The sequence below is a fragment of the Kryptolebias marmoratus genome, linkage group LG18 (assembly GCF_001649575.2).
Source record: "Kryptolebias marmoratus isolate JLee-2015 linkage group LG18, ASM164957v2, whole genome shotgun sequence".
Lineage (NCBI taxonomy): Eukaryota > Metazoa > Chordata > Actinopteri > Cyprinodontiformes > Rivulidae > Kryptolebias > Kryptolebias marmoratus.
In genome coordinates this window covers 11,240,210-11,262,263 of record NC_051447.1, presented here as the reverse complement: position 1 = coordinate 11,262,263, position 22,054 = coordinate 11,240,210, and the positions used below count along the sequence as shown (strand labels likewise).

Sequence of the window (22,054 nt, the reverse complement as noted above, 5' to 3'; positions counted from 1 at the left end):
AGGGGGGTTGCATGTAGAATATTACATTGTTTTAATGCTTCTTTTTCAATGAATAAAAATGTGCAGTAAGTGAAATCTAATCATTATCAAACTGGTCCAAACCCAGAAATAAAATTGTTTTGCTCGCGTGAGACAAAGAGAAAAGATATTTCTATTAAATCCCCCCAGGGAGCCATAATGTGTTTCTGAGTTGAGCAGTGACTGTGGGCTGTGATGCTAGTGGGGGTCACACATATTTCTAGTCACAACTGTGCATGCTGAAAGCCACGTATGAGATGCATTTCCTTTTTATAGCATGGACTCCCTAATTTTCTTTTTGTGTTTTTTCTTTGTTTTCCAAGTTGCCGGACCCATTCATCGACTAAGTTCATTAGCCAAAAGGTGATCTTAAAAAACCAATAGCACCGAGATGTCAGGAAGAGCCTCATTTGTTAACCTGTCAAACGCCTCACTTAAGGGTATTCAAAGGCGGGTTTAAAGGTCACAGATTTTCCAATAGACCACAAACTCTCAAGCAAACAATCAAACAAATACATCAGTGCTGTGAATAATAGGTTTAAATGAAAAAAGTAAAAAAGCTGCCTACACATGTGGCTAAACCCAATAAAAGCCCAGTCGTAAACCAGCAGACCATGTCTTGATTTCTTTCCTCAGATCAAAAATGGCTTGGCCCGAGTCTTCTCCCAGCTCCCGTAAAACGTAGTCATTTCACACGCAGGGGCTTTTCATTGGGATTACGGCTGGCCAACGGGGGCGCTTGGCCAAGCCCACAGCAGTGCCCAGGAAAAACACTTGACATGATTGAATAAGCAGAAGGCAGCCAGAGCATCCCCACAACTTCAACCGCCTGCACAAAGCTTTATCTGCTCCTCCTTCTTGTCTGAGAAGCATGTTCCGTGTAAAAAGAATTTAATTACAGCAGCGAAAGGTCAGATACGATCGTTTCGACCGTACTGTAAGGAGGGGAAAAAAATGCAGAAAAACAAGTTGGTCTACAATCCAGTCAGTCATTTTAGACAACTCTGGAGCAGAATGATTAGTTGAACGCTTTTCCACTCCAATCTGTCTCTTGTGTTAACCTTTTGCTCATAACTCTCCTCAAATCCCAGAGGGAAGGGACAGGGAGCACGCAACTCTTGACCCTAAGAGAGGACATTGTTTGATGAACGACCATGGAAGGGCCGACCTTTGATTGCTATTCATCTTCCTCCATCTGAGAGCACTGGACCAAAACACCAGTGTCTGTCCCCTAGAGTGTAAATTACCATGGTGACTTTGATAGATTCTCAGCGTTGGTGGATTTTGAGCCTTCACTAAAGCTTGAGCGCAGTCTAAATCAGGCAGGGCAGTGCCCCAGGTAATCTGTCACCAGCTGGCTTTTTTTTTTGACAACCTCACAGAGACAAGCCGACGACGCTGATGGATGTGGAACCTCTGGGCGTTTCGCTGGAGTATTTGCTGAGGTGGGACATAACCGAAGACAGTGTACAGTGCTCTCTGAACCATCACTCATCGGCTTTACTCTTCAGCTTCACACACACTTTCAGTGGGCTCACCAGTGGTTTTCAAATGTAAAGCCGGAGAAAGTTTGACCTTTAAGGGGTGTCTAGAGATGCTAACCAGAGAACTTTGTCCAACTGAGACGGGAAAGACACAGGGGAGGCAACTGGTTCACTGTTCATGCCGCTAATACGCAGCAATAGATACAACATTTCACCCTTTAACACTTGTCAGTTTTGACAGACTAAAACCCTTCCATCCCCATATTCAACCTTCAAGTTAATGAAGAACTACCTGTCCAAATGTTCTTTTCAACTGGGTCCAGCTTCGGATGAGCGTCTCAGACGACTGAACTCACCCCGTAAACTCTCATTTATGGGAGGATACGGAACAGTCTACACCCAATGTTCCTAACCGTTCTGTCTCATTACAGGTTAGTCTTGTTGTAGTAATCACCTTCCTCAGATTGTATAATGTGATCTACATTTGGACGGCCTGAAAGATGACATTTTGTTTTAGCATAAATAAGCTCACAACCATTCCAGGTATAAGTGAATATCTTTAGACACCTTTGGGCTGCTGATAAGACAGAGCAAGACATTATTTTAGGGAATAAACTTCATTCTACTGACTAATTAGCTGATTGGGAAAAAAAGCGAAGAAATAATATAAACTAAGGGAAAAGGCATGTATGAACTGGTAAGCTTAACAATGCAGCTTCATTAAAGTCATATTTTAATTAGATTTTATGTCAAACCTCACCACCAAGTCTCTGCGCACCAAGGCGACAGATTTCTTTTCATTGTCTTTCTAAAACAAGAAAAAACGCTGAGATGTTTCTGCAGCGCTTCACCTCCTGATTTAAATGAGCTTCATCCCCCAGAGTGGCAGGCGTTGTTGGAACATGAACGCTCCATCAACACAAAGAGCATCGCTTCATGTGAAGCAGGGGGAAAGTCTGCTCACAGTTCACAACGTGTTGAACCTCACTTCTTCTTCTTCTTTTCACCGTAAGGAGTGATCTCTGACTCTTAGTCTCAGCTTCTTGCCATGGCTGTTATAAAACAAAACAGTAAGTGTGATAATAACAGAATTGATGCTTCTCATCAGCTCTCCTCTTTGCAGCCTACCTCTGATTTGTTATTTATTATTGACAGAAGCACATGTGAGGGCAAAGGTGTTTCTGTGCTAAAAGCAGCGTGGATGGCTGGGATGTTGGCAGCAGCTGAGGAGGAGGAGGAGGACAAGGGGTTGGAGGGTGGAGGGGGGGAGGACCTACCTGTCATCGTAGCAGAAATCTGCGTCCAGCGTGTTCAGATAAAGACCCACAGCCACGGCGGTGCACAGCAGCTCCGTGATCATCTCTCCAAAGCCAAAAAAAAAAAAAAAAACGCAGAAGAGGAAGCAGGCAGAAAACGGAACAGGTTCTCCCCCTCCTCTCCCCTCTCTATCAATTCTCTGTGTTGTTGTTGCGCGCGCGGCAGCTCAGCTCTCCGGCCGTCCCCTGTGTCGGATGAAGTGTGTCAAAGTTTGCCTCCATGGCCCCTCTAACCCATTGCGGTGGGGCACCGGTCAGAGCTGCGGGAGGGGAGGCGAAGCTGGGGGCATCGCTGTGCTGCGGTGTCCTCGATGCGCGCATCTCCCTGCCGTGCTTCAGGAGAGACTGTGGAGGGGAAGAAGCGTGTGGCTCTCGGCTGCTCTGAGCATGCGCACTGGCTCCCCCTCGCCGGGAAAGTGATTGGAAGTGCAGAACTGTGCTTTTATACATTACTCATGGGCTGAGACTGAGTCAGGCTGCCATGGTAACGGTTTTTCCGGCCAATTCCTGCAAATGTATTTATTTACAGAATGTTAAAACAAACTGTTTTTTATTAATTGTATGCTTAGAAGAATAGGGCTGAAAATTAGCCCCTGTAAGGAAGATGTGGCACAGAAACAGTTAATTGAGTCGTTAATTTCCCCACACTAAAAACTGCTGGGTTCAAAACAATCTCATTTGAACCCTGCAGGGTTGTCAGTTTAACCCAGCATACAGAGTTGAGTCTTTAAACTCAAAAAGTGGTTTAAAATGACTAATTTGGTGAATTACAACTACTAAAAAGTTAGATAACGCAACTTGGGTTGGTGCTATCAGCATCAACTGGTTCTTTTATAGGATCTGAAACTATTACAAACTAAAGCCAAGCAGGTTTAATGTCTTCATATAAGTTGTTTTTATCTCAATTTAGCTCCATAGCTGTAAAACTGACTGAGTTCTAAGTATTATTGTGTTGGCTAATGCCAATTATCTGGGCTCCAAAAGTTATTCATTTATAGAGATACAGTCAACGATTATTTCCCGAATGTTTCGTTAAAATCCATCAAGAGGAACATGAGGTATTTTACTAACAGACAGGCAGCTTTAACTTTAAAAAGTTAATGGCACAATTCTGTTAGCGCTCAGAATATGTGTTGGAGATCAGTCTCAGGGACTACCACATCAAAGTTTTGGTCAATACCTGTAAAACTGAGTTATAGTCATTTTTGTGTTTTTAAGGTCAGTTGGCCTTGGCAGCCATCTTAAATTGGGTTGACTCCAAACGTTAACCAGCTGTAGATGTACATCCAATAATTACTTTCTGTAAGTTTCATTAAAACCCATCCAGTGGTTCATGAGATACTTCAGTAACAGACAGACACAAGCAGAAATTAGGTGAAAGTGTGGGATAATAAGTGGATAAATATGTATATAAAGTCACAAGTTACCTGAAATGTAATTTGTGGAAGCAACAGGCACCATGTTTCCTCACAATCAATTTAAATTAAATCCTGAGAAGGCTGCTGTGAGCCGTAGGCCTCACATTATCGCATTCTTATCCCAAATTAAAAAATATTGATTCATTTCGCGTCACCAGCCCCCAACTGTCTCCGTGGAGCGGCTGAACCGAGGGAGTGGTGAGTGGGATGGATGAACCGCTGCACCTCGCCCTATGGTTAGCATATGGGCATCGGTTTGGAACCGCGCAGCCGGGTCCTGCTGACTACCAGCTGGAGCCGTGCCTGTCCCCACAGCCGGGGCTCCAGCAGGATAAATGCTGTGCAGAGCAGTGGAAAAAGAAAAACAGATGGTTGGAGAAGGATGTATGGAGCAAAGGCCCGCAGTGGTTGAGACAATGACAAAGCAGTGAAGCTGGAGGTTACGCAGTCATTTGTAGCAGCGACCCTGATTCAGAACAGAACTTGACCTCAACCTCATGAAACCTGTTTGATAATTCAGAAAGGAAGGCTGTTACTGTCGTACCTGAGTTTTATATCGAGGTGCTTCCACTGCATTTGTCAGTGTCAAGAGTTAACAATCTGTGGTATTTCCTTCCAACCTCACTTGTAAACTAACCTCAACCTAGAGCATTTTATTAATGGGTTTGTTCAAAAAGACTGTCATCACAAGCTGTGCTTTCCCTTTCAGTTTCAAAAATAAATGTTTCAACTTTAAGGCTGGAGTATTTGTCACATTTAAGCAAATGTTATTGTTTTATGCCCTGTTTGGTATATGTTGTTTCAGGAAGTATGAATCATCTATGAAGCATATAATTTATACTTCGTGGCTTCTCTCATGAAAACCACACTTTGTTTTAATCATGAACAAAGTTGTTTCCAAGATCTGACTTGTGCTCAATTTGTTTTATAAAAACCTAAGCATGAGCATGCATGCTTTCGTTATTTTGCACAGCATTAAAACTGGAAACACTGTCCGATATAAAAAAAAAGTCAGCCTATCAGCACCTCTGATGGACAGATTACTCAGCCAAGACCCAGGGACCCAAAGAGTAGGCGGACCTTGGCCTGCATCACATTTAGTCTAGGAGACAAAAAACAGTTAGGGTGAGATGCAGAGGAGCCACAAGTGGAGTAAAAAAAAGCAGAAATGATGTTAAACTGATGCAAGAAAATCAAGATGTAACCATTAGCAAGTAAAGTTAAATGCAAATTCCTGCAAAGAAATCCAAATGTGTAGAAAAAGACATGAGATAATTATAAAAGAGTTGCAACATAACCTTCGAGGAGTCAAATAAGACAAAAGAATCTCAGAGAAACACAAATGAATGATTTAAGAAGACGAGCAGAGTTGAGGTGCAATCTGCCCACACAGTGACACAAACATGGCCAGAGAATTAAGACGCAGAAGTACCATAAAGTCATGCAGAATTGATGAGAAACATCTGCAGCATACAGGAAACACAGCAAACAGAAATTGATGATTTGAATTATTCTTTTTTGTTTTGTTTTTGTCGTTCTGTCCAAAAGAAGACAAGTGGGGTCCTATTTTGAAAATGTTAACGTCCCCTGATGCTCTCATTAAGAGATTTCCTCACCATTCAAAGTGAATAATGGTAATTTCCCCGTCCTGTTAACTCCGGAACGGCTGCTTCTCCACCCCAACAGATAAACATCACGCAGGAAACAGAAAATCAGAGCTGGAAGGTCCGGGCGGGTTGCTCTTTGCTCTCACAAAAAAATAGATGCCAAAAATATCAAGACAGAAGCTCAGCAATTAAAAATCAGCATCAAAAATCAAATCCACCCCTTATTAATGGAACATGAGTGGCGCCTCATTGTGCTGAGGAGGATCAGATCAGAAATCTAACTCTGACTTAAACACAATGGATTGTTTGGGTTTTGAGCTGAATTAAAACACTACTATTGTTGAGTAGTAGTTAAAAGGGAAACATGACTGAATGGCTTCATAAAACAAAAGTAAAAAAGAAAAAGAAAAAACGAAGATGCGAGCGGTCAATTTACCGTGGAGTCAGTTTTTTTCTTACAGCTATGAAAAATAAATGAAACAGCCAGGTATGCATGAAAAATACATGACTGAAAAAGTTCATATCAATTTTTAATCAAAGCTGCATTCACCTCAGCTCTCAGTATCAAAACGGCAAACAAGTTGCACACATACCCGAGGTCTAATCTCATTTTCAGCTCTTTATTCTGGTCACAGAAGAAAGAAAAAAAAAAAGGAACACGCAGATGTTTCAGCCTGGTGGCCTTCATAAAAGCATGTGTTCCACTTCTGTCACATCCATTAAACCCATTTGTGCTAACGTGCTGCCCCTGTTGCAACAGGAAATGAGTTTTACTGCTGAATTAGGCATTTTTATGCTCTCAAAACAGTCTAATTAATATTTATTTATTATTTTCAATCATCATAGCACTTTTGGATCTAGAGAGAGTTTTCTGTAGGACAACCAGATAGTAGAGAACTCCTTAGTCCAGTCAAACAACAGTATGCGTCATAAGTGAACAAAAGCAGTTTGAACACTGTCAGATGTTTCAGATTGATTTAATATGACTGGACAAGATTTCAGGGGACATAGGAAGGATTGATGGAAACTATTCATCAGAGCGACGAGGAACTGTTGAAAGCACGTGACGTCTGGGTTTCATATTGAGCACAGCAGATGTCCCTCCTCAAGTCAGGCTTTTTCCTCAGATTGACACATTTACACACTTTTGATATGCCTGTTTGCCCTTCTACACACACATCTGTGGCAAGGTGTGAAATGAATTGTGTGCCTTCAGAGCGCAAATGTGACGAAACTCAAAGACAACAGTCGTTTTAACCCACATGAGCAGGCTTGAAAGCTGATGGGAGGGGACACCTTGGCGTTTTCGTCTCCTTCGGGGCTGCTTTTCTCTCAAAAGTCAAAATTAGAGCAGGACGTCATGACAAATATGCTCAGCAGAAAGAAATTAGGCTGAGACCTTTTACACGCAAGTTGCACGTGCAGGCCTGTAAGTATTCAATTGTTGGGAGCTTCTGTTCAAGTCCAACTGGTGAGAAACTCAGATCAAAGCTAAAAGCCACTGTGTTGATGAACCCCCCTCACTTCCTCTCATTCCTACCTTGCAGTGAAAAGTCATCAGAGGTGGGAATACCTTCTTCATGTTGACTATTTGTGTCTCCGGGCATTCAGCACATCCTGATCGCCCTTTTCCTGTCCCCTGTTAAGTGCAAAGGCAGGAAATTGGAGGCACTTCATGGTATTTCTCATCATCGCCCCCCCTTTCTCTGCCATTAAACAACACTGGATGAGTGTTTATCTACATAAACATACTGTATGTACAAATGATGCGTGTGAGCATCAAGGATAGGCAGGTTGACAGGATGTGACTAAACTTGACCACAACAAAACCCGACAGTGTTTGGATCCTTAAACGAGCCTCGCCCACGTCTTTGATTTGTTGTCTTCGCATCGGCCGGTCCGGCCAATGTAGCGGGCTGTCAGAGCCTAACAGGCGGCTGGATCAGAACACAGCCCTGACACAGGCCAGAGCTCCACCATCCGTCTTTGACCGGATAAAAATAACGCTCCGGGACATTGTTTCACCGCAGCAGCCATGACAGACGTATGAATGGGATGCAGATGTGCGGCCTGCTGCGGCTACAGTGACAAATAGTGGACGCAGTGGAAGGTGTGATTGGAAAAAATGCTTTGTGTCACATAGTGAGAAGGAACAGCACGCCCCCGTTCTTTATTTAGGCTAAATTGGTTCAAGGTCGCTGTAATTTTGTAAAAATGACTGCTCCAACAACAGAAAAATGCTCACATGAACAGCTGCTATGACCATTACTGAATCCATAGTGGATATCTAAAAACAGAGCACATAACCACATAACAATGACATACATAAGTTCAAATAGATTTTTTAGCAGCTTTTGATTCAACAAGATTACATTCGAGAACTAAGCAGACCAGTTGTAGCTTTTGCTTGACTTTCAGGTTCCCAACCGACCCCCTGTTTGTTTTGGTTCTTATGTCTAACATTTTTAACGAGTGTTCGAATTTGGACATTAATCAGACTTGTACAGAATATTTCAGCTGTGCTAATGTAACCAGATGAAATGTGGTTTGGCATTGTCTTGCTGAAATCAGCACAATTTTCCAGGAAACTAGAGCAGCACCTTTGAAACCTGGTTTGATCATCATGAGTGCACAGATGAGGAAGGAACAAAAGCTGACTTTTACAGTACATTAGGAGTATTTTTATCCTTAACATGTGATTTTTTTCAAACTAAAACTAAAACTCCTGCTCACCAAAAACACTGTGTTATCGTCCCGTCTGTAAATTTCACATATATGCAGAGGCTAGAAAAAAATGTGACAATGTATTTGTATTATTTAGAAAAATCCAATTTCCTTTTTTTTTTAATTTGTAAAAGTGCAGCTAATAAAAAAAACTAATGCTGTACTATTATATAATACCAAATTGAGACCGAAGATCTTGGCTTCTTCTTTTCCGTTTCTGCTTTTTGTCAACTTTAGTGTAATCTCAAAAATGATAAATATTACATCCTCGAGTCAAAATGAACGCATGTAAATTATAAATTATAGAACAAAACAAAACAAAAAAAGACTAGATGAAGGTTCCTCTTCAACGTCAATCTTTGATCCTGCTTCCTGGTTTGAGAAATGCATTTTCCAGATGTGACGAGTCTACTTAATACCTTTAATTCCCTAAATGGTCTTTAAAGCAAAAATTTTCTTAAGAAGCACTAGAAGAAAAAGACAAAAGGCTGCAAAAAAAAGAAGTTCATGAAACAAACTGCACACAGCAGCTTTTCCAGGTGTCTTGTGTATTTTTAAGAACAGATAATTAGAAAAAAACCAAATGTTTTATGTCTGAAACATCAAATTCTTGGTACAGCGTCTGTATGAATAAATTATATGATCAGATAAAACTGTATATCTGGTTAAACCAAACAGGCAAGAATGCATTCGTGCATAAAAACAAACCCTGCAGCAGCGTAAAAGTGCTAACAGAGAAGTCCCTCGGCTTGTTATCCTCTTGGATTCTTGAGTCCGACAACGGCGTAGCATCTTGGTGACAGCAGGGGATCAAACAGCTGCACCAGTGCAGAGAATGAGACGTCTTCCTGTTGTGCATGAGAACAAACAACAAAAACACATGCATGTAAAGTCTAATTCTAGCACTGCCACCTCAAGCATGCAGCGGGAGGGAGGCGGGTTTCAGCCCTTCGTTTTCTCTACAAATGATTTCCTTACTGAATCCTCAAAGAACTAAATCTGTCTGCATTATATCTAACGTGCTTCCTCGATGGCTGTTTCTTTGTACAATTCCACATTTCCCCCCCGATGTGTCTGTGTTCATATGTTTGAGGCTGAACAATCTTCAGCGCACTTATCATCATATGGATCGTGTTACTGCACATCCATCACCTGTTTTCCTCCTCGTGGGGAGAGCTGAGCGGTGCTGTAGTTTGATTACGGGACCCCAACGAGGAGGTCCATCCGACACACACAACCACATGGAATCGTAACTTCAAAGCCTTCGGATCGGAGCGAAGATTAGCGTGTTGCGTTTGGCTGCAGGAGCACGAGACAATAAACTGCGGGTTGCTTTTCAGTTTAGCTGACACCTATATTAACGTCAGCGGTCCTGATTTCAGCTGACGTTTTTGTGTGTTCGCTTTAATCATCGGGGATGCAAAATTCGAATTCCAATCAATGAGCTGTACGAGCCAATGATGATGACGACTCCGGCTGAAACACGGTAAAAAAAGAGAGTACTTGGGCCGTGAGTTACATGGCTCGAATACTGTTCTGTACTTGCCATCAGCTATTTTGTTGGCTTTGTCTTTAATCTGAAAAACCCAGCTTGTTCATTTTAATATTTAACGTTGAGCAAAATCATTTAAAGGTGAAACGATTCCTCCTACCAGAGCCTGACAGCAAAAAGATGTTAAGATGGTGAGTGTGATTTATAGTCTCTACTGCGTATTAACAGCTGTCTAATAAAGGGACCGGACTTTGTCAGAGTTGTTTTAGCAAAGAGGGTAGTTTAAACTGGCCTCACAGAGGTCACACACTCATTTTTACTTGACAGTTCTGCAGTACTTACTTTTTGTTTGAGTTCTAACTACTTCTGCGTACTTTGTGCCATTTAAACTATTCTTATATTATATTCTCATTCCTACATTATCTTAGCTGAACATTAAAATGTTCAGCTTTTCTGTTGCTACATTTATCTTTTAACTAGCCTTTAGCTACTCCTAACTTAGCCTGGCCTTTTGCTGCTTTTAGCAAGTGTTCTTTTTTTTCAGCCTAACATGTCAGTTTCAGCTTCCTCAGCAACTTTCACTCAGCACCGACACTGAATTCACACAGAAAATGCCATTTTTCTAGTGACAGTAACATTTAAAAAAAAAAAAAACTTTAAAAAAGGCTACCTAAAACAGTTTGCTGTTTTAAAGATGTCTCGTTCTTTTTTTTTTACCTGTTCTTTAAGGTAGCAGAGGCGATCCAGCAGAATCAGGCCTTCGATACACGGAGCAAGGCTCACCTTCAACTACACACAGGATGACATGAAGAAAACTGTTCACTTGTATTTTAAGTAACTTGTCTTTAGTTAAAATTACCATACATAGGGTACAAACTGCTCTGATAAGTCACCCGTACTAAAAGCCCATCATTACTTGAGTCCCACAAGCAGGTTATGGACAACCACCCCCCCGAAGAAAGAAAAAAAAAAACATTTTAGTGTTTTATGCCAGTAAGAAAATTTGTATTCTGGCTGACACCATAATTAGTGGCCACAGAAAAAAAACACTGAGGCTGCTTTTCTTCCACCTCTGCACAATCACTCCCATGTAATTCCCCGCAGGGCTGTAATCTTTTGGTAATTTGCAGGAATGAAAATATTTGACACTAAATTCAAACCGATTATTGTGGTGGAAACGGCTCCAAGTACAGGATGAGGACGCTGTGAACTGTTGTATAAGAAACGGATCCGGAGACTCACCATGTTAAAGGCACGCATCTCGTCCATTCGTGCCCTGTGCAGGTCGTGGTAGTCTTGAATTTCACTGTCAGAAAGCTGGGAAAGCAGAATGAGGTGTCATGTATGATCTGAAAACGATTCGTGGCTTTTAGGAGCTGTGAGAAACATCTTATTGCCACGAGGGCAACCAGATGACAAACGTGATTTCGACAGACAAATAACATTCAGAGTCTCTAAATACGGATCGAGTTTAGACCCGGTGGTCAAAACGTAGGTGTGACATACTGTCAAACTCGTATTTATTTAATGTTTCCAACAGTTTGGTTGTGCGAGGTGCTGTAAGACGAATGCAGTTTTCTCCACCTGACCTTTGAGTCATCCAGCTCCAGTCGGCGCAGAGCTCGGCGGACGTAGTCCACGAAGGATTTTGCCTTGGAATAAACATTCCCAACTCGCTTCTCGCTGTGGAACAAACACGTATTACTTCTCGGCTTTGGCACGGTGAAATAAACAGCCTGTCACTCCTCCAGTCTCACGCCGTGTCTCCATTTTTGTGCTTTAAATGACGGCCTCGGCAAACAAACCCCTCTGAAGGACTTAATGATGAATGGGTTCTGTCTGGTGAGAACTAATGGCTTTTCGATGCTAATGCCAGTCATTAAAGTGAGGATGGGAGGGCAGGTAGGGCAGTGTCTTTGGAGAAGTTCTGATCACTTCTGCAGCAACAGAAACCGAACTCTGTACAGAAATTCATATATAAATCTTGAGCACAAAGCTTTTCTCACGAAGCATTTCTCTGTTTTTGAAGGAACACTATTCTAAGACCATAGTTAGCATTATATCTGCCTAATATCAGCAGATTAGCGTTGACAGCGCGAGCACATTCTCTAATGTTGGCATCAAGTTCAAAGCGATAAAACCACATATTACCACTGTAGCTGTAGATGTCGAAAGTTGTAATGTTTAAATGGATGGCTGTCAACACTCTTAAGTTAATCTCCGCTTCAAACGAGAACTAATTTCAACTCCCAGGTTTACAATTCATTAGGCATGACCTGATTATTTCCCAAAGCCTGCTTTACATCTGAGTACACGTGGCTCCAGTTGGTGAGTTTTGGTTCATTTGGAATCCAAACAAACCAGAAACAACCCCCCCCCCCCGCTTCTTCGGTTCAGAACAATGCAAACAACTCGACGCCTACTCTGCTCTCCATCATTCTCACGGAAACAACTGTTGCTGAAACCGGTGAAGGAAAACAAAATGTCTGAAAGTGCTGTGTGTGACCTTTTATGGGAGCTGTAGAGGTCCCTCAGAAGAACGTGAAGCACGGCTCTGTAGAACAGAGACTCCATCTGGATCTGCAGGGGGGAAAAGAAATGACCGCGATTTGCAATATTTTCTCAATAAATTTCCCTTCTCCCCTTCGTTCAGCCGGGAAGATGAACATTTCTGACACTTTCCGAACTCAACGCAACAGCAGCGAGCAATCAAGCTCGTTTTTGGATTTGTGCCTCTGTTCCAGCGAGTAATCAATCTTTCTGTGATTGCATTAATATTTATAAACATTCCACATTAATGACGACGGGTATTGTGTATCGGAATTGGCCTGCAGCCTTCGGGCTCTTTCAAATAAATACACCAAAGTCAATCAGGGGCTTAAAACAATAGCAGAATTAATGTCCTGATTGTTTGAACGCACAAGGAAATTTACAATAAAGATAACACAGCCATGTTTATGGTTTGAAACAGGTCAACAGATTTGTTTAGATGAATGCAATGACGGATGAGACAAAGAAGTTGCCATTTCTGTGTGATGATGATTATTAGTTTATGAAATTGATCCTGATCAGTATGCAGGCCTTACTTACCCCCTGGCCAAGTGAAACTCTCTCCAGAGCCTGTTAGGGTAAAAAGAAAAAAAAAGACAAAACTGTTGCAACAAAACGCTTCCTGGAAAAAGAAATTGCAGATTCAAATGTTTTTGCTTGTTTCTGTGCCGTCTGAAAGTGTTCATCGGTCTCAGGCAGCAAGACATCAACAAGGTCGCTGAAGTTCTGCAAAGTGAAGCATTTGTTCCGGTCCATTTATCACCCCCCTGCTGCCGATTTGTGTCAATTTATTTAATTTAAGTGCATTCGGAGACGTCTGGATGATTGTTTCTGTGCAGATGAAAGATATTCGGAGCGGAAAACAAAACAGACGTCGACTTCTGGGTGAGTTAGTTTGAATTTTAACATCCGATCAAACGGCACACTGCGCCCGTAATTCATTTATCTCTCGCCGAGAAAATAACAGCAGCAGAGATGTTCTGTTTTCAGTGTAAATACACTGAAACTGGGATTTCATTTAGATTCTAAACAGCTGAGTGGGCAGGTCCTGATCCATTAAGCCACGCCCACACTGCCACGCCAATTTCGCTTCTCAAGAATGTTGCTTCTAATCGCCTGTCCAAGAACTGGATCCTCACTAACTAACCAATAAGCTTCAGACTTGGACTCGCGGCAGCCTAACAAGATAATCTAAAGTATTCACTCCGTCTCCGTCTGAGGGCGATGACGATGTCTTGGCTCATCAACCTGCTTCACTGTCAGTTTCAGACTCACCAAACATGCTGACATCCTGGCGTTTCTGCCGCAGAACCAGGCCCGATCGCGGAGGTACTGGCTCAGGGGGAAACCACACGCAGTCTGCGAACGCTCTGTGAGGGAAGAGGCAGAGATAAACGCAGAGTGTGCTGACTTGAACGGTTGGGCTCCCGCAAATTGTTTCCACGAGTGCAGTTCCTGTTCGGAACGGGGCCAGCTCTGCCTATTTGTGTCGCCTGAAGGGATCCTGAGGAGCAGAGCTGATACTCGCAGATTCATAATACTATTAATATGAAGCCAAAGCGGGTTCTGTGAAAACGTGGAGCTCCTGCTGTAAAAGCTGGGGTTGGAGACACGTTAAAGACAATAGAAATATGTGATTTCATATATATAAGCTGCTGATTTAAGACATCAAATGCAAAGAATACAAATATGATACACAAACACAGACAAACAGAAAGCCAGCAATGTTTTAAGATAATCTGTATGTGTGAATAAGAATCCAAGTCAGTTAATAGATAAAAAAACCCATTATGAATCCCATATTTATAACCAGAAGAGTTCTTAACAACCCAAACATGCATGTTTAAGGGGTTAGTATGTCTACTTAACAGCCTCTACAGCCTTCAACAATCTGTTCTGAAGGTGTTAGAGGCTGAGGCACTATACACCACAGGGATACAGTCAGTGGAAGAACTGATAACACGAGCAGCTGTGTTTGGGTTCTTCTGACAGAAGAACTAGAAGTCAGGCCCCCCCCTTATGGCAGACCTTTGCAACATATAATAAAAACACTCTATCACTCATTAGTTTTTTAGATACGAATGAAAGCATTCCTCCTGGTCAAAATGACTCTCTCACTGCTCAGAATTCAACTTCAAGATATTTAAAATAATATTAATGTTAGTCAAGTTTATACTTCTTTATTTCACACAGATATCCGTAACCCAGTTCTTCGAAGTAAAAACAAAAGTTTCACCAGTGTAATCTTAAAATGGCATCCCATCCTAACATATATTCCACATACTTTTAGGTATTAGTATTTACATTATTAATAATTATTATTCTACTTGCTGATGTCTGAAATGGCTTTTTAACTAGTCCTAAAAGGAGTATTGGCTGTGTCAAATGATGTTTTTTAATATAAATTCAAAATTACATTAAAGATATCAGCAGTAATTTTTCAATTTGAATGTTTAACATTTAATTTGTGACTAGTGGCAATGCGAGTGTACTTATCTATTCATCATAGTGATCTATGAATATCTGCGTTGGAGAGTCTGTCGATTATATGATAAATCAGCTTGCCGTACACCTCTGCCCAGAACAACTTGCTGACACAGACACACAGAGACAACTGAAATGTACGAGCTCTTCCTCAAGCTCAGCTTAAAGAGCTGCTTAATTTAAATCACAATCAATCCTAAAGGTAGAAGATACAGATGATACACTTGAAGAACTGCGTAAATTCCTGGTGGAGCAGCTAAAATGAATGTATAACTGTCTTCTGTCAGCTCTTTAATTCTTGGGGTGAGGCAGTGGCCTGCAGCCCAGACTGCTCTGTGACAGCAGCAGAACCTGTGTGCGGGTCTTTGTTCGCTCGGAAAAAGAAGCGTGGAAAGGACTGCTTTTAATTGGCTGTCATGATATCATTTTCGGCTCCGGGCCGACACTGAGACGAGCTCTGATGATGCGGGTGTCGAGGGTCGCGCCGTTAACAAGAGATGACTCGATGCTGTCGCAGCATGAGGGCACACGCCGACCATTTCATGGCTCATAAACTGCAGAGTGAAGGAATCTATGAAACCAGGATGATAACAGTCTGACTGTGTTTTAGATTTGTATCATTTTCAGCTTAAAGGCAGCAGCAGACTAGAAGTCTCCTTAAGACTTCTTATTGATTTTTTTTAAATAAAAGGTTTGAAGAAGATCTTATTTTCAGTAATGACTCCAACAGTGAATCCCTGAGCTCAGCTCCATCTCCAGATTGGTAGCTTTCAGCTTCTGACGCTCACTGGAGCGTTTCACTTGTTTTTTTTTTCATAAAATAGGGTTTTGAGAGGAAAGATCATCTGTGACACAGAGATGCCACACACAGCAAGAAGACACAACAAATCTTCCAATAAAAAAACAAAGCAAAACAACTAAATGACACAACCAAACAAATGATTCATGAAACGTCTCAGGTTAGATTCTGCTGCTTGAAACTGTCTAATCCCTGGAACGTTCTGCTTGACCTTTCTTGTAATAAACTGATAAAAAGAATCAACAAGGTGGGTCTAGAGCCTCCCTTATTGTTTTGCATCAACACTACTCTAACGTTTTTGTGAGTTTTAATATAAATAAATTCCCTTCTCACCCTCCGCGGGTGGTCTTTGTTTCATCCTCTGAGCTCGGGTCCTCTACCAGAGGCCTGGGAGCTTGAGGGTTCTGCGCAGTATCTTGGCTGTGCCTAGAACTGCACATTTCTGGACTGAGATGTCTGATGTATATATATATATATATATATATATATATATATATATAAAAACATTGTTGGTTTATCAAGTTTTTACAAAATATTTAATTATGCTTTTAGACATGCACATCCTTGGGCAGTCATCAGGGGGTGCTACAGCACCCGCCACACCCCTGCTTCTCACAGCCTTGAAAGTTGGGCAAAAACACATTTTGTTTTTTTCTTTAAAAGGCTTTGTTGGCATTTTTGTGTTTTCCTGAAAGCTGTTTTGTCGGAGGTTTTTGAATTTACTGTAATGTTTTAATTAATATGTTTTTGAAATAAAAGAGTAAAAACATGAGTTTTTAACATTTTCCATTCTCCTGAAAGCATTTCTGTGTTTAGTAGTGGGCTTGTTTTGTCTATTTGTTTGGCCTCTGGCACTAAGGCTCTCTCTGTCGCTGTGTGTGTGTGTGTGTGGTTACCCTGTACGGCAGGGTCAAACTCCTCAGACAGTAGGTGATAGCAGCAGCCAACGCTGCAGACTGCGGCCAGCTCTGCTTTAGCCACAAACATCCTCAGCGTGCTGGCAGCCAAGTCCCCACACGTGTGCAGGCCGACCACGACGGCATCCTGGAATCGGGAGAAATCCCGCAGAGACGGGAGAGCAGAGAGAGGATGGGGGTACGGGTGGAGATCGATGGAGGAATTAATTGATAATGACGTGCTGTAGATTTGGCGCCGCAGTCCCACCCTACACTCGCTCCAGTAATGCAAACTTCAGCAGATGTTACAGACTTGTAATTTTTGAGGCTGCTGTTTTTGAGCTTCGTTACCAAACCGAATGGTCCCCCCTATCTGACACACGATAAATCCATTCTCAACAAGCACTTGAGTTGTTTTTCTCCTCACCTCCAGCTCAGTGATGAGCTCTCGCAGCTCAGTTTCGGCTGTGACGTAAGACGTGAGTGGTGCGAACACACCGTTGGAGCCGTCCTTTCTGCCCTGAGCCTTCCTCTCCAGGTTCTCCCTTTTCCTCCTCTCCTTCTCCTCGGCGCTCAGCTGACTCGGGGGAATCCTGGGGGCCGAAGACTGGATCACGTCTGCTGACAGGGCGCTAAGGAAAAGCTCCCCTGTTTCTGGGATTAGCTCCGGCTGCTGCACCTCCACCGCTGGGTTGATGTGTGAGGAGCTGACTGACCCACTTCCTGCCGAGCAGTCGTCACACAGCTCAGGTTTTATTTTGGCTATCTCCTCCACTTCTGCCCTTGCTGCTTTGGTGTGCTTCTGGTATGCTCGTGAGAACTTCTTCAGCTTTCTGTTCCTCTCTTGTGCACCGTGGGTGTTGGTGCTGGAGGAGTCGATGCCGTACACTCGAAGGCCGAACTGCAGAGACAGGAAGGAGCTCAGGTAGCCCTTCCCCGAGCCCACATCTACCACCTGGAAGTTCAAAAACGTTGTTTACAGTGTTTGTGAAAAAGAAACCATAAATCAAATAACTTGTTTAAAGTTGAAGTTACCCTACCTGTTTGACTCCACAGTGCCGAGCCAAGCAGGACACGACCTCAGACATGGACTGGACTTCATGGGATTTCTTCGAGTTCATGAACTCATCTGCCTCCAGCTCTGCTCCTGGGTTACAAAGGAGTTCTATAAGAAAGCCTAAAAGTTCACTCCTACAAGACATTTCATACGACAGAACAGTTCCTCGCTGGCTTTCTGTTCTTAGCATCGGTAAAGCATCACATGCATTACCGATGTCTGCAGACTCAGACTTGTTGCCTTGGAGGTCCCGCAGCAGCTGGTCTCTGCTCAAACACACTCCGAGGCCGGGGAGAGAGTGGGCTTTGGCCGCCTCTAATAGTTCATGGATATCGACCAGCCGGTCGGAGTCGGTGCAAAATCCAAATGTGGTCCTGGATCTTTCTATTTAGGAAGACAGAAAGAAACGTCCCTGCAAAAAATTAGGTCAGGCTTTTTTAAGAAAATACATTTTGTTTTAGTAGCATTTTCCAGGTCCACTTCAAAGACATCTACATCCTTACTCCAATTCAAATCTGCTGGTTTACCATCTACTCAGAAAGATCATTGTTGGTTTTGCTTCACCTTTAAAAACGAACACAAAATTATTTTGGGATTGTGAGGCTGACGATGACATTTACTGTACAAAACCATAGATTTCCTGTTTTTATCTGTCCATGTTTTTTAAATCTAACTACTTCATTGTGCAATTTTAGCCATTTATATAGTAAAACGTTCAGCTCATTCAGGAGATGGGTGCTATGACTTTTGTTTTTTGTAACTTTTATACTTTTCAAAATATTCAACTTTATTTACAAATATTTTTTTCATGAAAAGGGAATAAGATCTCCCCAATTCCTTCAAAAACATTGTTCTCTTTGAAATCTGCTTCGGCATACTTGCTCTATTCTTGTCTTATGTTACTTTTAACTTTTAGCTATCCTTTTGCTTCTTGTGTCTAGCCTTTTGCAACTTCTACCTCCTAGCTACTGTTCTGCTACTTTTAGATAGCCTTTTGTCACATTTATCTTTTAGCTACGGTTTTGATAGTTAAATTTATCATTATGCTTCTTTTCACCCTCAGCTTATGTTCTGCTTCTTTTAGCTTTGACCACTTCATTTCAGCTTCTTCAGCGGTCATTCAGCACTCAGCATTCACATTGAATTTTTGCAGAAAATGCTATTTCTCTAGTTGTAAATAGTGATTTGCTTCTCTATTTTTAATGCCACCTTTTACAGAATAAGCAAAAACATTTAACATATGATATCAATAAAAAAAATCATTTGTAAAACTCAAATAGTATAACTGGCTTTTAGCTGACCTGAAAAGTCATTCGTACACAATTAATTGGCCCTGGACTCAATATTATTGTGGTGTGGCACCTAAAAGGACGCCTCTGTGTGTTTACCCGTTCCTTTGTGCTGTGGCTCCCTCTGCTGGTCGCTGCTGGAACTGACGGCTGACAGCACCTCCTCCGGCGTCACCGCCATGAATCGTTTCCACACGTCGTGGGTGTAAAACTCCACAGTGTGAGCATTAGCGATGCTAAGGGTCACAGACAAAAACCTCTTGACTTCATCTATCCGCCGCTGAATTTCTGAGAGGCTACAACAAAAAGAATTCATATTTGGAAGCGCTTTGAAGAGAACCTCGCTTCTCAAGAATGAACCTCAGAGCTTCCTGCTGGTGATGTAAACTAAGACATTAGCAGTCGAGCTACACTACACGATTTTTAGTCTTCTTTTTATATTATTACAGTTATAATGATAGTTTTAACCAGTAAATAGATTGTATATACACATAGAGAGAGCATTTTATAGGGTAAAATCTGCAGCATTAAAAAAATAGTTAGCAGTATATTATTTCTAAAAACACTGGTTTTGGCTAGTTAGTTTAGAAATCAGTTCAAGAATCATTTGTGTAACACTTTAACCAAAAAAAATGGTGTCAGTTTAGAAATTTACGAGTTTAATAATCTATCTCAAATATAATAAGTTATGTATTTAATTTTTATAAATACTTTAATATGTGTGTGTGTGTGTGTATGTTTTTAAGAACCGGGAATTGATTTCTCGTGTCTGTTTTATCTACGTCATCAGCCTGCGTCCAAACAGGAACAGCATGCTGGCTTGAAATGTGAAAAAAAAGAGAAAGAAATTAAAACACAACGCTTTTCTTGGACTAAAAATGGCTCCAAGGGGACAAAAAATGAAAAATAAAAACTTCACAGAGAAAAGTGACAATTTGAAAAGAGCCAAACAGTTGCCAGCGGGAGTTAAAAAGAAGAGAAAATGGATTCCAGACCACAAAACATTTAAAGGCAGCGTCCAGGAAGGTGGGTTTCTGATTAAATATTACTTTGTGTATATTAGACAACATATATGTAATGCAAATGGTGAAAGGCTATTTTTAAAATAGATTTTATAAATGGTGTAGACTGTCAGTATGCAACTCTTGATGTTGGTTTCTAGATTAAACTTTGTTTATTCTGTGTCAAACTTTGTCGCTTTTGATAAACAAGTTTGTACTAAATATTACAGAATAAGCCTTTAAGTTGTCTCCTCAGGTCAAGGGTTTGCTTTGAAGAAAAAACAGAAAATCAAGCATGAATACAACAAACTGCTGCGAAAGGAGCGAAAGAAGAACCCCGAGCACAGAGTGGTGTACAAGGAAGAGTATCCAGAACACCTCAAACATCTGTACCTGGCAGAGGCAGAGAAAATGAGGAGTGAAGCCTGGGCAAACAGAGTGAATAGAAGTAAATTGAGAATAAAGGGGCAGCTGGAAGAGATGGATGAAGATGAAGATGAAGACAAAGCTACTACTGCTGCTGCTGTTGGTGGTGATAGTAGCGATGATGATGATGATGATGGTACAGATTTTGCTGGAGAATCTAAGCCAACAGTTTCTGCTTCTGGAAACCCAGAACCAACGACAGCCTCAGAGAGAGAAAGGTAACTTCGTGTCTTGGCGCAAAGCCCTCAAAATATAAATAAATCTACAGGCAGACAAGAAGATTTCTATTTTTGTGCACAACCTAGTTTTCCACAAAAATAATTCAGCATAAAACATAACAACAAACAAATGTTTTTGTCTGTTTTATGTTCTGATTACAGAGACGTTTACTTTGTCTCATTATTTTTAAATCCTTTAATCTTTAGTTATTTAAACCTTCCACAACTTTCATAGTCCTACTTAAGTTGTTTAAATAAATATTAGATTTGTTTTAATCTAAGTTTCAGCATTTTGTGTATTGTGTTTTTACTATTTTTAAATCAAATTTAGGTTGAACTGATTTGAAAAACATTGTGTTTGTGTTTTAAATGACAGCTTCTGAAATCCGTAAATAGCAAGCTTTAGTGTGGTTCTACATAAACATTTGAGTTGTTTCTTTTTAAAGGTGAAACCTACATCTGTTTAATAACTTTTTTCTTTCTTCTCAGTCTACCAATAAGCAACCGCATGAAAAAGAAAATGCACAAAAAGACCTCAAATCAGAAGACAAAGGAGGAATTTGAGAGAAATAGAGAAAAGCAGAGGCTAAAGAAAGAGGTGGAGTGTTGCTCTTGCTTGTTAGCTGGATAACGATATCACTCTTGTCGTTTTATGTGTGAAACTTCTCTTGTAATCAGGGTTTATTTCCATTTTAATTCCAGGAATACCTGAAGAACAAGCAGCAAAGAGAAGAAGCCATGCAAAGGTACAAACAGAAAAAAATGGAGACGTTTCAGATGCTGAGCAAAAAGACCAAGAAAGGACAGCCAAACCTGAACCTGCAAATGGAGTATTTACTTCAGAAGATCCAAGGAGCTAACAAATAACTCCAGGACTGCCATTATGGTATTTAAAACCAGAAGAAGAGTTATATTTTCATCCACTTTGTCTCCTCGGAAGTGTGGAACTTTCAACTGGATTTAATCGGATTTTGTAAATCTTTTGTTCAGATAAGAACCACATTTAAATTCCGTCTCAAACCACAAGATGGCGCTGTTAGACATGGCCCCATCTGCAATGTTTTTGAGGAAATGTATTATTTCCTGTACAGTAGTGTAATTTTAATTCTAAATCTGAATACAGTTTTTACCAAATTGATACAAAATGCTTAAAGTAATTTTCTGAATTACATTTAAATCTGCCTTACCCACTTCTACTGCCTAATTAAACTCTTTTCAGTAACATTTAGGCCACTGTTGGTTTCATTTCTACTGTTTACATTCATCCTGTCCACA

General features: G+C 41.2%; 3 protein-coding genes across 4 annotated transcripts in view; 1 reads left to right on the top strand and 2 right to left on the bottom strand.

Moving 5' to 3' along the window:
• tmtc2a (transmembrane O-mannosyltransferase targeting cadherins 2a) overlaps positions 1–3,222 on the bottom strand; it is a 49,454-nt gene extending 46,232 nt beyond the window's left edge. The window contains exon 1 of one of the 2 annotated variants that reach the window (XR_005234433.1): positions 2,780–3,222. Coding sequence is in view for 1 of the 2 variants with exons in the window: in XM_017414918.3 (XP_017270407.1) it covers positions 2,780–2,862 (83 nt within the window). In the remaining variant the exon portion in view is untranslated. The remainder of the gene's footprint in view (positions 1–2,779) is intronic. The other variant, XM_017414918.3, reaches the window with a different exon arrangement.
• A 4,764-nt stretch (positions 3,223–7,986) lies between these two features.
• On the bottom strand, positions 7,987–19,488 carry mettl25 (methyltransferase like 25). Its single transcript, XM_017414841.3, has 12 exons — positions 19,234–19,488; positions 18,059–18,229; positions 17,829–17,935; positions 17,216–17,743; positions 16,789–16,936; positions 13,885–13,979; positions 13,150–13,179; positions 12,566–12,639; positions 11,649–11,742; positions 11,302–11,376; positions 10,777–10,848; positions 7,987–9,415 (listed from the first exon to the last, which is right to left on the bottom strand). Exons 1-12 carry the CDS (start codon positions 19,448–19,450, stop codon positions 9,320–9,322), a joined length of 1,707 nt encoding a protein of 568 aa, XP_017270330.1. The 5' UTR covers positions 19,451–19,488; the 3' UTR covers positions 7,987–9,319.
• ccdc59 (coiled-coil domain containing 59) lies at positions 19,374–22,003 on the top strand. The gene is made up of 5 exons (XM_017414845.3): positions 19,374–19,511; positions 19,925–20,160; positions 20,392–20,779; positions 21,269–21,377; positions 21,482–22,003. Exons 2-5 carry the CDS (start codon positions 20,013–20,015, stop codon positions 21,644–21,646), a joined length of 810 nt encoding a protein of 269 aa, XP_017270334.1. The 5' UTR covers positions 19,374–19,511; positions 19,925–20,012; the 3' UTR covers positions 21,647–22,003.
• Positions 22,004–22,054: the final 51 nt, after the last annotated feature.

Excerpts from the sequence above, each read along its gene's own strand:
- mettl25 (XM_017414841.3), bottom strand. The coding sequence starts at position 19,450 with ATGAATTCTTTTTGTTGTAGCCTCTCAGAAATTCAGCGGCGGATAGAT. Across the intron at positions 16,937-17,215 it reads AGCTCATCACTGAGCTGGAG|GATGCCGTCGTGGTCGGCCT; the intron begins GTGAGGAGAAAA and ends TCCCGATTCCAG. Across the intron at positions 13,180-13,884 it reads CCAGGATGTCAGCATGTTTG|GCTCTGGAGAGAGTTTCACT; the intron begins GTGAGTCTGAAA and ends TTACCCTAACAG.
- ccdc59 (XM_017414845.3), top strand. The coding sequence starts at position 20,013 with ATGGCTCCAAGGGGACAAAAAATGAAAAATAAAAACTTCACAGAGAAA. Across the intron at positions 20,780-21,268 it reads ACAGCCTCAGAGAGAGAAAG|TCTACCAATAAGCAACCGCA; the intron begins GTAACTTCGTGT and ends CTTTCTTCTCAG. Across the intron at positions 21,378-21,481 it reads AGCAGAGGCTAAAGAAAGAG|GAATACCTGAAGAACAAGCA; the intron begins GTGGAGTGTTGC and ends TTTTAATTCCAG.